Source organism: Canis aureus, chromosome 35, assembly GCF_053574225.1.
Source record: "Canis aureus isolate CA01 chromosome 35, VMU_Caureus_v.1.0, whole genome shotgun sequence".
Classification (NCBI taxonomy): Eukaryota; Metazoa; Chordata; class Mammalia; order Carnivora; family Canidae; genus Canis; species Canis aureus.
This window is the reverse complement of record NC_135645.1, coordinates 4418175-4431628: the sequence shown is the minus strand read 5'-3', so window position 1 is coordinate 4431628 and position 13454 is coordinate 4418175. Positions and strand designations below refer to the sequence as shown.

General features: G+C 37.7%; 1 protein-coding gene across 2 annotated transcripts in view; it reads right to left on the bottom strand.

Annotated features, from left to right (window-relative positions):
• Window positions 1–356: 356 nt before the first annotated feature.
• The window catches only part of CCDC14 (coiled-coil domain containing 14), a 51160-nt gene continuing 38062 nt past the window's right edge, over window positions 357–13454 (bottom strand). For both annotated transcript variants that reach the window (XM_077884277.1, XM_077884278.1), the window contains 3 exons: window positions 7825–8043; window positions 7617–7749; window positions 357–1442 (listed from right to left, as the gene is read on the bottom strand). In XM_077884277.1, the coding sequence (XP_077740403.1) occupies window positions 509–1442; window positions 7617–7749; window positions 7825–8043 (1286 nt within the window). In that variant the 3' untranslated portion in view covers window positions 357–508. The remainder of the gene's footprint in view (window positions 1443–7616; window positions 7750–7824; window positions 8044–13454) is intronic.

The window sequence follows — 13454 nt, the reverse complement described above, 5'->3', positions numbered from 1 at the left end:
TTTTTTCTTACAAGAAATATTTATATCTCACCAACAACACTAGCCTGCAGCATAGAGCATCCCATATAAAAACACAATGCCATTAAAAAACAAACAAGAATCCGGAAAGAGAAAAGAAACTCTAACTTGAATATGATAAATTGTACCCAGAGACGCCCTTTTCACTATCCTTTAGGACAACCAGAGAATCCTTCTGACCTGGACCCTCAGCCCAGCAGGGTAAATAAAGACCTCTAAGGGTGACGTTCTAAAATAAAATATTACTTACAATACTTTCCCATTTATCGACAACTTTCTTCTCTTAACAAATGTCAATTTCTTAAGACAGCTTGTACATATAAGCTCCAGACTGCCAATATAGTCCAATAATAAATTTATTATTCATACAATTATCATACATAATTAGTATAATATAAAATATCATTTCTCTAAAGAAATTGAAAATATACATTCAATGTAGCCATGTTCTATTCTTAAAGAGAAGCACTCAATCGTTTTTCTTCCGAGTTCATTTCTCCAGAAGACCAGTCCTTAAGGACTTCTGGAGTCTAGCAATATTGGCATCCAGTGCTGCAAGGCCATTGCGGAAGTCTTGTTCATCACGAGAAGTGAATGTTGAGAAAGAAGAGATGCTCCAGTCAGACATTAAGTCAGAATTTAAAAAGCTACCATCAGAGACAGCACTACTTCTCACTTGAAAGCTGCTGCTCTGACAAGTGGAGGGGCCATGACCCGCAGCGAGTTCTGGTGGCTCCTCAGGGGCAGCAGGGATCTTGCAGATGGCTTCTTTTATTTTCTTGAGGAGCTGCTTGTCTTTCATATCGGCTGTTCTGGGAAGTTTCTCAGGTGCATCTTCTGCTTCCTTTTTGGAAGAGGAACCAACTCCAGGTGCACACGATTTATTTTCTTTCTCAGAGACACATCCACTGTTGCCGACCAGCTGTGGTGAAGCCACAGTGATCTGTGGCTGAGGGGATAATCTCTTAGATAGTGGTGATTTCTTTTTAGATGTGCTTCTAGCAAATGGAATGTAAATTGTATTATCCAGATTACACCCATCATCTATTAGAGTTGTAATTTCGCTGTCCTCCACCAAATCCTGTTTTGAAAGGGTAGGAATGATCCCAGGGGCTGATGCTTCCTCCATGCTCTTTGTATTACTCTGTTGAGGGCCTTTGGAGGGCAGAGCATTTTCATAAGGTCTATCTGGCTCTATGTTCTCCTCAGTGTTAACCGCAGAAAGTGGCTCTGAATGTGTAAAATTGTGATCTGTTTCTAACTTACTTAGGTAGCTCATTATGGAAGTATGAGCTGGGATTGGGTCATGTTGAGGTTGTTTTTCATAAATGTTCAGAAGTGCTTTGGTAAGATTCCCAGACTTGCAGCGAGCACTGTCCATGCTAAGATCTGAGAGAAGCCTTGCCATACTGCTCTGTAAAGTTCTGTTAAGAAGAATTTAGTACACCAATTATTCTTTGTTTTATCTGTTTCTTTCATTTATTTATTTATATCTCATCTTTAAAAGAATTTGAAGCAAGCGCCTGGCCTGGTTTATAACACTGAAAAAAGCAACTAAAAGCACAAAATCACAGAGTGCACTCTGGAATGAGTAAATTGCAATAACAAATAATTAAGGAGATCTTGGTCTGTATCAAATCTAGTACTATGATATTGAAAAATACAGGTTCAGAAATTTTTTTCTCTTAGGGTATGAAATACTTTGTTCTTAAGCAACATTGCAAGAATGGTGTGGATTCTGTTAGTAATTAAATTCTTTCTATTTAAGTATACATGCAAAGGACACTGGGAAACAATACTGAGAAAAAAGGACAGAGATAATTACCTGGTATAATTAGGAATGAGCAACAACTAGGTACCAAGAGAAGTGTGATATTAGAAAAAACACTCAGGATTTGAAGTCAGAAATGGAATAAAATCCTATCACTAGCTGTGATCTTGGGAAAGTCATTCAACCTTTCTGAATCTCCAGTTCCTCGATTGCAAAATGAAGACTTTTGGAATTACAATGAACATTAAATAAGATAAAATAATAAAATGTGAAGGCCAAGTGTTCAGCACCACTTCAGGCTATAGAGGTGTTCGTTTGATGGCAGCTTTTATTATTAGTCCTATTAGAGCCATTTTATACCAAGCTTTTGGTCCTTTTGAATTGAATCATGTATAGATTCTTACATATCAATAAAAAAAGAAATATGTCAATTTTTAAAAAAAATACAAAGGACATCAAAGAGTAATTTTAAAAGATTACAAGTAGCCAGTAGGGATGTTTTAAAAAGTTCACCTTCTAACCAGAGAAATTCCAATTTTTAAAATGATGTTTTTCTTTTTTGGCCTATCAAATTACCATGGTAAAATAAGAATAATGCCTACTGTCAGAGAAGCTTGAAGAGGCAGGTCCTCTTCAAACGTAGTGGGAGCATACGCTAGCATAACCCTTCTGGAGAGCAAACTGGCAAAACAGCAGAAGTCCCAAATATCTGTATGGCCCACTGATTTGCACTTCTAGGAATTTATTCTACATATATGAGCCAAGAGGCAGTACCCAAAGATATACTTATAAATATATAATTTATAATAGAAAATAGATGGATTTAGTATCTCTATCTTTAAACACAGTAGAATGATTTAGATAAATTATGCTTTGTTGCACTACAGCCATTTATGGTTGTGTTGTAAGGAATATTTCCTGATGGAGAAATGTTCATTATTTAAGATTAAACTCAAAAGAGCAGTCCGTAAGTAACATAGATACATTGCTATTTTTGTAGAAACAGTCATGCATATCCAAACAAAATACCACAAGGAAATCTTTATACTACAGCAGTGATTTACCTCTGGATATAAAATGAGTGATTTTTTTTTCCTACAGAAGGAAAAACTAATTTTTTTCCAACCTGGCTTATGCTGTCATCTTAAACCTATTTTGAGTTCTGATTGCTCTCCAAATGGCAAGGTCTCCTACCACTTTTTCTCATACCTCTCTCAAGAAGCTAATGAGCTATTATTAAAAGACAAAAAATATATACTATGAACATACCTTTTTAAAAATGCTGTAATGAATAATCACCCACTTATTAATTCCAGCAGACTACATACTGGAATTTTCATTTTTTTTTTATCTTTTTTTTTCTTTTCTTTTCTTTTTTTTTTTTTTATTTATGATAGTCACAGAGAGAGAGAGAGAGGCAGAGACACAGGCAGAGGGAGAAGCAGGCTCCAGGCACCGGGAGCCCGATGTGGGATTTGATCCCGGGTCTCCAGGATCGCGCCCTGGGCCAAAGGCAGGCGCCAAACCGCTGCGCCACCCAGGGATCCCTGGAATTTTCATTTTTATGTGTTTTTAGAAAAGCAATACTTATGTTAAGGTTTCTTTCCAGACTTAAATAAAAATATTATCTTTGCTGTGAACAAAATCAGTGATGAAGAAAGGAAGAAAGGGACAACGACATTAACATGTTTCATCTCTGGAAATTAATAGTAATCACTAAACTTCTGATTTAAACAGAATATGAATCATTGTCTCTGAAGCTAAAAGAAAAATCTCTGGGATTCCTGGGTGGCGCAGCGGTTTGGCGCCTGCCTTTGGCCCAGGGCGCGATCCTGGAGACCCAGGATCGAATCCCACGTCGGGCTCCCGGTGCATGGAGCCTGCTTCTCCCTCTGCCTGTGTCTCTGCCTCATTCTCTCTCTCTCTCTGTGACTATCACAAATAAATAAAAATTAAAAATAAATAAATAAATAAATAAATAAATAAATAAAAGAAAAATCTCTGTAAGAAATGACAATATGTCAAAATTATAAAGAAGCAATATGAATACCTCAATAGCTATGAAGTGGATACATTTCTGTTTCTGTTATTTGGGATATACCTAAACACACTGATTTTTTAATGCTTAGAAAGCTGACATATCTTTATAATAAGAAATTTAAGGTTCTTTCTCAGCTATTTATAAGAGTATACTAACTTAAATAAGTATCAGCACTTATAAGAGTGTTCTTAGAAGCTATTAGAATACCACATGTTCACTGAAAACATGCATTTTCCTCACATTTTAATGGTTTTATAACGTGTGTTATAGTGAAATTTTGAAAAAGTGATAAGGGTGTATTTCAAAGTTACTGAGGGTTAGAAAAGGAAGAGAGAGATGGTTTAGGGTATTTGTTTAGAATAAATACATGCACCTTCTAGTCCCATTATTTCTCCCCAACTGTCTGAGAAAGGCATTCAGAAATTTTGTGAAATCTTTAAGAGATTATTTAAAACACATACAAAAAACACACATCTGCCTTACTGAGTGTGTGACTACAGGGAAGAAGGAGGAGGCCAGCTGAAGATTTAGCTATACTGGCAGGGGCTGCTGCTTTACCCTTTGTCAAAAGTAAAAGTGGTCACAGAAGCCCAGCTCTTGTATTGGAGTTATTCCTAATTAACTAAACTGCACAGGATATCACCAAACATACCATAAATCACCAGCATGGGTGAATTTAGATGCAATTAAGCTCAAATATGAACTTTTTGTTTTGTTTTGACAAAACAAAATTTGCCGTCTGTGGGTATGCTTAGATTTTGAAGCTGTTACTGAATCTTCAGAAAACATAGGGGTAGTACTAAGTACTGTGCTAAGCTTGCCCACTATGTTTCTATAATCATTTATAGAGACTATTTAATCTAATGGGTGACCTAGTAGTCGTGACATAGGATTTATGCCCAGCATAAAAAGCAAAGGTCCTTGATAACAATGGAGAAAAAAACTGACAGGAAACTCTTGAGAGTCTTAAGGAAAGCAAAACATTTACATTTAACATTTTAGACACAGTCTTTCCTAAAAGCAGATAATATACAAGAAGTAAAGACCTTTTTCATCTCCTATGCTTATATGTTACGGTGAATGTTAAGAAAAGGCTCTAGTTGCAAGTGAATCATTCTCATTCCAAAAAAAACACTACAAAAGGCAGATTGTGATTTTCAAAGAATGAGCAGGTACAAAGGTAGAACAATCTTTTAAAAACATGTCCTTTTCTGTCAGAGAGAAGCTGTGATTTTCAAAACAGGAAGCAAGGTTAAAGAGGGAATCTAAAATCTTGGCTCCGGTGCCAGCTTGGGCACTGACTGGCCATAAAGTCAAGCGAAGTCCCTTCATTTCCTGGGGCTTCATTGATGCTAATTTCTATAATAATTATACTATTACTTGCTATGAAAACTGTCCTTACATTTTTAGTATCAATTTTCTTCACAAATGCACATGTTAAATAGTATTTAGTGAGTTTATTCTTAAAAAAGCATGTATCTTCGTATATCCATCATCAAGCTAAAAGCTAAAAGCTTGATGATATGGATATTCATAAATAAACTAAGATTACATATTTTTGTATTTAACACATATATATTTAGAACATGATATATAAAAAATGTTTATTGAATAAATGAATAAACAAATGAATCCATCTATTCATCTTTACATCTCTCAGGCAAAAAAAAAAAAAATGCTAAGGTTCACTTAGACTAAATTACACATGGAGTTGTTACCAGGAATAAGCTATTTTAGTGAAGGACATGCCATGTGCAAGAGTGAGAGAAAACCTGACTAGGATTAAGAGGTGTGCGTTCTAGTCCCAGATCCATTATTAACTTTAATATTTAACTTGCCTGGTCTCAGTTTCTCCATCTATGAATATGCAGATATTAAAATCTTTCCATCATAGACAAGGACAAATAAAATAGATATGGGAGAGAAGATTTGGGGGAAAAAATATCAAAGTACATTGTAAATAAAAGATAACATCAGCTTCTTATTTCATGCTCATCAAGGAGCTAGGTTTAGTGGTATGAAGTAAAGACTGAGAAGAAAAGCAAATTCTCAGGCAACTAGATCGTCTGCTTCAATTCCTGCTAGAGGCTAAGCGCCATGCCCCTTATACTGAGATGTTCCCAGGGACACCTACACAACTGCTCATGGAACCTGACCATGCTGACTTGCTATCCTACTTTTCTTTTCCACATGGACTCTACACCACATGCATTGAGTTTATTGAAATATAAACTTGAGTTTATAAGTTTATTGAAGTTTATTGAAATAAAATTTATTGTTTATTGAAATATAATTTATATACTATAAAATTCACGCCTTTAAAGTATATAATTGAGTTGTCTTTAGTATATTCAGAGAGTTATATAATCATTACCTCTATCCAACTTTAGAACATTTTCATTACCCTAGAAGGAAACTCTATTCCCATTAGCACTCACTCCCCTCTTCTCTTCTTCTCCCAGTCCCTGGTAACCACTAATCTATTTTTTGTTTCCATGGGGTTGCCTATTCTGAACATTTTATATTAAGTGGAATCATACAATATGTGGTCTTTTGTGACTGGTTTCTTTTACCATAAATACTCGATAATAACAGAGTTTTCATCCCAAAATTACTCCTCAAAAAAAGAGGAGATACTTTTCTTTGGCAACTTTATAAAGGCTTTCATAAGGAGGGGCATTCTCTCACTTTACATTCTCTCACAAGAATGGTATAAGCCAACATTTTAGAAACTCTGACTAGAGCCTAATTAATTATAGCACAACATGTATATACAAGTGTCTTTTGCTCTTCCCCATTGTTCAATAAAAGTTTGAATGAAATATTAATGTGAGAAAAATGCAGTATTTATATATTAACATAGCTTATATAGAATCATTTCAAATGTTTGCAAAACTAAACTAGTAAATTAAGTATTATATACATACATATGTATCATTATTTCATCTATTTCCCTAAAAGTTCATAATTCAAAACAGACCTTCTCATTTGAAATATAAAGGAGATTGTTTTATATTCAAAATTGTTTTATATTTGGAATGATGAACTTGCAGGATCATGTAAATGCAGGGCCACGTCTGATGATATTCAGGCCTAAAATCGCTGACTTCTCCTCTGGGATTTAAATAAGTAGTTAGAAATCCAATTCTTAACAAATGTTTCAAGAGAAAACTGAACTCTGAAAGTAAATATCATATAAAAATTGAGTGGTGTGATTTTATTTATTTGAGAAAAGACATGTTAGGGAAGCAAGGGCTCTTAGGGATTCCTGCCAACTCTCTCACTTACGTGATGAAATCACTGGGACTCAAAGAGGCTAAGTGACTTTCCTAGGATCATCTGGCATGAGGGCATCTGTGATCAGGGCCTCATGGGAATGATTTCTTAGTGTTCCTATCAACCCTAATCATGCCCCATTTTACAGCTGAGGTTTAGAGAGGGTAAATAACTTGCTTAAAGTCACACAGCTAGTACATGCTAGAGCTGGGATTTTCAGGTCTCTCTGGCTTCAGAGCCAGAGGGCTCCTCTCCATTTGCTAAGTTAGTCTTCAGCTTACTTTTAAAAAGCTGAAGCTCCTTACAAGCACCCTTTTCCAGGAATCACATGGCTTAAAAAGCACCGAACCAGGCTTGGCATTTCTAAACCTAATTAGAGCAGAAGAAAACATCATTAGAAATTACTGACAAAATAAGAGGAGAGAGGGAAAAAGAGCAAGTCTAAAATGATTTTTGAAGTCTATAAATAATCTGACAAGAGGCATGTTATTCAAATGAAGTCAAAATTACCTGGTTAATTCTCTCAGGCGAGTTACTTCAGCATCACGTTGACGTAATGTTATTCCCAATATTTGATTTTCCTTTTCAGCAGCTTCTAACTTAAACTGGGAGCTTTTCAAATTGACTAAGGCTTCCTCCAATTCTGAAACCACAAGAAAGTTTCAGTTTCCTCATCCTTTCTAAAAAATGTGACCATAACTACAGTTCAAATACATACCAATTTTTATTCTTGTTGTCTCAATGTCAAATTGCTGTTTATTTTCAAGTAAAGTTTGATCTTTCTCTTTAAACATACCAGCAAATTTTTTGTTTTCATCTTTCTGATTTTCAATCACTTTTAAAAGTTCCTCATTTTTATTCTGTAGTAATTCCTGGCTCTTCAGTGACTCCTGTAATTGGTTTTGCAGGGACTTGTTCAATGACTGAAGGGAAAACACTGCAAGACAAAGCAGATCAAATAATTGTTGCCCAAATTTAAAGCACAAAGTTAGAAAAGATCTGTTTTTGAAAAAGATCTGGAATTTATTGATTTTGCTTTACCATTATATATTTGAGCAGTTCTAGGTAAATACTAAATATATTTTTAAAATTTGATGCATTGGTCATATCTTTCTTCCTCAGTTGATATCTGGGGCATTAAAAATTTTTTTTACCCTTATTAATGAAAGAATAATTCATGCATAAGGTAAAAAAAAATTCAAACGTCATGACATACCAAATGATTCTCAATGAAGAATCTTCCAGCCCACCCTACCTTCATTCTCCTCCCAAAGGCAATCACTATTACTAACTTTGAGATCTTTCTGGAAAAATACTTGTGCATATAACATATTTATTTAAAGACATGAATCATACTGTACCCATTGTTTCTAATCATGTCCTCCCCCACGCCATTAGATCAATATGTATCAGCACAAAGATCTATCACATTCTCTTTAATGGCTATAAAAGTATACAGCACAGAGCAGCCCCGGTGGCGCAGCGGTTTAGCGCCGCCTGCAGCCCAGGGCGTGATCCTGGAGACCCTGGATCGAGTCCCACATCAGGCTCTCTGTATGATGCCTGCTTCTCCCTCTGCCTGTGTCTCTGCCCCTCTCTCTCTCTCTCTGTCTCTATGAATAAATAAATAAAAAATCTTAAAAAAAAAAAAGGATCCCTTTAAAAAAAAAAGTATATAGCACATTCATTTAACAAATGCAGCCTCGAGTGAAGTCTTACTAAGTGTGAGGCAGGGTATTAGAATCTGGTCAGACATGGTCTCTGCTCTCAAAGAGCTGATAACAAACAAGTTATTATTAATAGCAATACATGCTCTCAAGGGAACAATAAAGTAAATGAGCAGAGACCAGAAAGAGATTAGCTATGTAGAATGGCAACCACTCATCTCCCCACGTCCCATTTTGGCCTCTTTTCCCCACCCCTACTGTTTATTCATAGGGGAATCAGAGTGACTTTTTTCTTTTTCTTTTTTTTTTTTCAGAGTGACTTTTTTCAAAATTACTTTGGTGAAGATGACACTTTTACGAAGTATGTGTTCTGTATTTTTCTTACTGCTTTGTAAGAGCTATTTATATATTAAGAAAATTAAGCCTCTGTCATATCCTGTATTATGAAAAGTTTCCCCCATTTTGTTGATGCATTTTTAAATGTGTTTACAATTTTGCTGTGCAGAAAATGAAAAAAAAATTCTGAGGACAAATTTTATTATGTCTTCCTTTGTGGCATCTGAGTTTTGTCAGGCTTAGGAAAAGATCCCAAGAATAAATAACAAAGAAACAAATAGGTCTCATCTTTTCCTCTGGTACTATTATTTTTTTCTATTACTATTATTTTTTTCTATTATTTTCAACTCTACGATTCATAAGCACAATTTGACAATATCTGGCAAAACTCCAACTGTATATATCCTTTGACTCAATAATTCTACAGCTAGGGATCCCTGGGTGGCTCAGAGGTTTAGTGCCTGCCATTGGTTCAGGGCATGATCCTGGAGTCCCGGGATTGAGTCCCGCATCGGGCTCCCTGCATGGAGCCTGCTTCTCCCTCTGCCTGTGTCTCTGTTCCCCTCTTTCTCTCTGTGTGTGTCTCTCATGAATAAATAAATAAAATCTTTAAAAAAAATAATAATTCTACAGCTATAATCTACAAAATGCTCACACACATGCACAAAGACATGCATAAGATTTTTACTACAGCACTGTTTGCACTAGGGAAAATACCTACATAGAAAACTTTAAATACATTATGATGGAATCACAGAAGCATAATATCCAAATAGTTCCTAAACAGAAAGAAAAATATCCATTACAGATTTTACTGGGGGGAGGAGGAAAGCTAAGATGGTGGCATAGTAGGACCACCCTAGGCTTGCCTTGTCCCTTGAACACAGCTGGATAACTATCAAATCATTCTGAACACCCAAGAAATTGATCTAAGGACTGATAAACTGTACAACCAGAGGGAGAGAAGAGGCCACATCAAGGAAGGTAGGAAGTGCAGAGAAGAGGTTTGGGGGAGAAACAGGTTGCTGCAGAGGGGAGGGAGCCTTGGTCGCAGAGAAAACTGAGATAGACTAGAGCGTACAGGGGTTTGTGCAAGGCGAATACTTCTCCAAAGCCATTGGCTGGGAAAATGAGAAGGGGTTGACTTTCATGAATTTTTTACAACCAGTTTTTTAAACTTCTTTAAGCCCAGAGGTCCCTGGGTTTGGCTGGGATAGAGATCTGAGGGTGTCGCCCTACTCCTGGAGTAAAGGAAGCCAAGTAACCCAGGGCAGAAAATATGATCTGAGGACCCCCAAAGGGGCATAAGGAGCGACTGTTCCTACTTCTTGAAGCACATCTGTGAGAGGTGGTTGCCTCTCCATGGACAAAAGAGCCAGTGGGCTCCATTTCCCTCCCCACCCCTCAGCAAAGGCAGAAACACCTGCTGAGGGCAGCTAACCAGGACATTGCCTGTTTGACCAGCTTGCTCCAAATCCACACCCCCTGTCCTCTGGCATGACTGCCTTTCTGGGTCAAACCTGCATCAGTCCCAGTGCAGAAGACCCTCCTCCAGAAGACCAGTGCAGGTCTTTACCACACCAGGCCCCCAAAGTTTGGAGTTTTACAAGTCGGCAGGCTTGGCTGGAATAGAGCCCAAAGTGCACTACGCTGCTTCAGTAGGCAAGTAACCCAGACATGGACACCATAAAAACAGCAATCTGAAAAATGCATAGGATGCACAAGGGGAAATTATCCACTCTTCTGAGAGGGCCCCCTTAGAGCAGCAAGTACAGACTCCCCTCTCTGGGGACAAAGGGAGTGGCTGGTGCCATTTCCCTCTCCCACCCCTCAGCATAAACCAATTCATCACCAACACCGGCTGCCTAACCTGCTTACACTAAGTCCTGCTGTACATTCTGCTGGTACTGCTTTTCTCGGGCAAGTCTGTTTAAGGACCAGCACAGCAGGTCCCTTCCCAGAAGACCAGCACAAACCCTGGCACACACCACGTCTACCAACCATAGAGTTTTAGTGGAAGTAGCATCAAGTCTCATTTAACAAGCAAACCAGAGATACCTACTTAAAACTTGCCACGCTCTGGCCAAGGTTCAAACACTGCCCACAGCAGGTAAGGAGAACCTCTGCAGACAAATGACCTGAGGAACAGAGCAACCAAAACACAGTGGCAGAAATGCACGCAGCACACACCAGAGACACTCCCTGAAGCACCAGGCTCTGGACTAGACACTACGTGACCTCTTCCTCAGAGAGCCATTACTCTCAGGACAGCTTTTCTAACACAAGAAGATAGAGACCTAGACAAAATGCCACGATGGAGGAATTCATCCCAAAAGAAAAAAACAAGAAAAGATCATGGTCAGAGATTGAATCAAAACAGATAAAAAGAAAAAGAAACAAATATGTGCCTAATGGAAAATTAAAAAACAATAATCACAGGGATACTTGCTGGACTTGAGAAAAGAATGGAAGACTTCAGGGAGGCCCTTACCACAGATACAAGAGTTAAAACGCCATCTGGCAGAAATGAAAAATGTAGTATCTGGGATGTGAAACCATCTGGACCACAGGTATGGAAGAAGCAGAGAAACAAATAAGTGATACAGAAGATACAATTATGAAAAAAATAATGATGCTGAACAAAAAAGGGGAAGAAAAATGATGGATCACAAGAGTAGACTTAGGGAACTCAGTGACTCCATTAAATGTTAATAACATTTGTATTATAGCAGTCCCAGAAGAAGAGAGAAAAAGGGGAAGAAGGTTTATTTAAGGAAATAAAAGCTGAAAATTTCCCTGATCTGGGGAAGGAAACAGACATCTAGGAGGCAGAGAGAACTCCCATCAAAATCAACAAAAGCAGAGCAACACAAAGACATATTGTAGTTAAATTACAAAATACAGTGATAGGAAAAATTCTAAAAGCAGCAAGACAAAACAAGTCCTTAACTTACAAGGGAAGACCCATAAGGCTAGCTACAGATCTCTCCACGGAAACTTGGCAGGCCAAAAGAGAGTGGCATGATATATCCAACATACTGAATGGGAAAAATCTGCAGCCAACAACACTCTATCCAGCAAAGCTGTCATTCAGAGTAGAAGGAGAGATAAAGAGCTTCCCAGACAAACAAAAACTAAAGGAGTTCGTGAACACAAAACCAGCCCTGCAAGAAATATTAAAGGGGACTCTTTGAGTGGGAAAGAAAGACCAAAAGTGACAAAGGCTAGAAAGGAACAGAGAAAATCTCTAGAAACAATAACAAAACAAGTAATAAAATGGCACTAAGCACATATCTGCCAATAAGAGATTCATTTTGGATCTTAAGACACCTGCAGATTGAAAGTGAGGGGATGGAGGGGGGCACCTGGGTGGCTCAGGCAATTGTCAGACTCTTGGTTTCGACTCAGGTCATGATCTCATGGATAGTGGGGTCAAGCCCTATTTGTGGCTCTGCGCTCAGTGGGGAGTCTACTTAAAGATTCTCTCCCTCTGCCCCTCCTCCCACTTGCACACACTCTCTAAGGTAAATGAATAAATCTTTTAAAGAAAGAAAGAGGGGAGTCTGGGTGGCTCAGTGGTTGAGTGCCTTTGGCTCAGGTCGTGATCCCGGAGTCCTGGGATCGAGTCCCACATCAGGGTCCCTCCAGGGAGCCTGCTTCTCCCTCTGCCTATGTTCCTGCCTCTCATAAATAAATAAGTGAAATCTCTCTAAAAAAAAAAAGAAAAAAAAGAAAGGAAGAAAGTGAGGGGATGGAGAAATATCTATCATGCAACTGGATGTCAAAAGAAAGCCAGAGAGTAGCAATATTTATATGGACAAGCTAGACTTTTCTTTTAAGTGTTTTATTTTTTTTAAGATTTCATTTATTTGAGAGAGATCATGAGCAGGGGGAGGGGCAGAAGGAGAGGGAGAAGCTAACTCCCTGCTGAGTGTGGAGCCAGACATGGAGCTCAATCTCAGGACCCTAAGATCATGACTTGAGCCAAAGGCAGACACTTAACCAACTGAGCCACCCAGAAGCCCCCAAACTAAACTTTAAACCAAAGTTATGTACTGTATCATAATAAAGGAGACTATTCAACAAGAAGATACAATAATTGTATTTACAATTTATGACCCCAACTTGGGAACACCCAAATGTATAAAATAATTAATAACAAACATAAAAGAACTCATTGATAATACAATAACAGTAGGGGACTTTAACACCCCATTTACATCAATGGACAGCTTATCCAAGCGGAAAATCAACAAGGAAACAATGGCTTTCAATGACACACTGGACTAGATGGACTTAACAGATATATTCAGAACATTTCATCCCAAAGCAGCAGAATACACAT